Here is a 1,933-nt window from a genome sequence, read left to right as displayed (position 1 = left end):
TAGATTATCTCATGCACATGCAGCCTGGGGAAGGCTATGCTTACATGGTCACTTGAACTTTGACTGCTATGATCGCTTAATAGCTCTAGGCGAGGTCGACGAGTAGGGGTCACAGTAGCACTGCTAGATGCTCCACTATAGGACATCTTCAATTTCAACTGACTGCTGCTTTAAGTCTGCTTTGACCAGCTAAACGTTCAGAATACAGCTCAGCGTACCAGATCAATCAGATCTGCAGAGGAGGTTGGTCATCATGCGTCATTTGATGATGTCACTTCCTCTACCTACACTCCCTTCATAAAAATGAAGTTTTCACTTTAGCAGCAGTTATCTCACTAATAATACCTGCAATTGATTCAAAAACATTAGTGCATTCAGATAACAGACTAATAAACACGATCAATTTTTCTTATTTTAATGCAGTACAATCAGTATTCTTAAGTTGTAACTGGTTTCAGATATAAAAGTTTATAGACAACTTTCAGATATAAAATTTTATAGACAACTAAGAGTCTACATACACTTTCAAAAGCAAAGAGTAAGAATAAGATCTGCACTTTATTTAAAGATGCAATTTCTTTGTCTTTTCTGGAAAAGTGTGGTTTAGTCATTTGTAATTAATTAAGTTCAGTTGTAAAATAAAAAAATGAGTATTCTGTAACTCAGATTCAGTGCAATTATGATTTGTACCCTCCCACTAGATCTTTAGGTGGTTATTAAGTAATTATTATTAATGAAACCACGAGTTTTCAGTCCTTCTGCAACTATAGTCTCTCACTATACCTCAGTGGTACTCAGTGAAAACTTTTTATTTGTAGTTCTTGATACAGAGTCGCTATCATTAGCCTTCAGTGCTGTCATTATTTTCCTCTTCTCACTTAAGAAACATTTCCAGTCCTCCTTCGGTTTCATCGCTTTCCCCCCGGCTATAACTCAATTCTTCCTTCTTTTTTCATTGGTTTCGCATTATCTGTTGCTACTACTGCAGTAATCATGGAGCAAACTCCAGTGGTAAATGCAGCAGCTGCTAGAAAAGAGTGTCCTCATTGCAACAAAACTTTTTGTGACCAAAAAGGAGTCAAAAGACACATAAAAAGAGCTCATGAAGATGCAGCGGCGGCAAACCTTTATCGTGGAAATATGAAATGTACAGATTGTGATTCATGGTAAGGGCATGCACTGTGATATGGTAACACTTCTATATTGACATTTAACTTTATATAGGTTTACTCGTATGGCAAGTCTTAAACTTCATATGCAGCAAAATCATGAAGTGGAGTTAGAAACTAGAGAATTACAATTTGACAATATGGCTGGATTTATGGCATGGAAAAAGGAAGAAGAAACAACTACAAGGTCTTACTATGTCCTACATAATGGAATAGTCAATTCTCCAACAACTCAATATCATTATTACTACTGTAACAGATCTGGTTTTTATAAAGGAAAAGGGAAAGGGATAAGGAATTTGAAATGCCAACAATCTGCAAAAATTGATGGGACATGCTTGTCTCACATAGTTGCTGATGAGTGCATCAAGACTGGAGCAGTTACTGCAACGTATGTGACTACTCACACAGGACACTCCATGGATTTATGCCATCTTCCAATACCTGTCGAGATTAAGGTACAAATTGCCACACAGTTAAAGCAAGGAGTCTCAGTAACCCACATTATGGACAATATAAGGGATATGTCACTGATGAAAAGTGTGACACGTCAACACCTGTTAGTACGTCAGGATGTTAACAATATGAGACGCTCTTTGAACCTCAAAAATGTACACAAACATTCCAATGATCATACTAGTACTTCGCTATGGGTATCAGAGTTGAGGTCAAGTGAAGATTATGATCCAATTTTGGCCTATAAGCCTCAAGGAGAGTTTGTCGAAGACATAGATGACATATCTAAAGAAAGTTTTTTTCTCGCC

General features: G+C 37.1%; 1 protein-coding gene across 1 annotated transcript; it reads left to right on the top strand.

Annotated features, from left to right (window-relative positions):
• Positions 1 to 442: 442 nt before the first annotated feature.
• Positions 443 to 1,919, top strand: LOC105315936 (uncharacterized; the record flags this gene model as incomplete). Its single annotated transcript, XM_020007541.1, has 1 exon — positions 443 to 1,919. A coding segment is annotated over exon 1 (685 nt), but the record flags the coding sequence as incomplete, so codon positions are not given.
• Positions 1,920 to 1,933: the final 14 nt, after the last annotated feature.

The sequence above is a fragment of the Amphimedon queenslandica genome, unplaced genomic scaffold (genome assembly GCF_000090795.2).
Source record: "Amphimedon queenslandica unplaced genomic scaffold, v1.1 AMPQUscaffold_6744_Cont21300, whole genome shotgun sequence".
Lineage (NCBI taxonomy): Eukaryota > Metazoa > Porifera > Demospongiae > Haplosclerida > Niphatidae > Amphimedon > Amphimedon queenslandica.
Note: the sequence above shows the minus strand (reverse complement) of the source record. Positions and strands in the feature narration are given on the sequence as shown.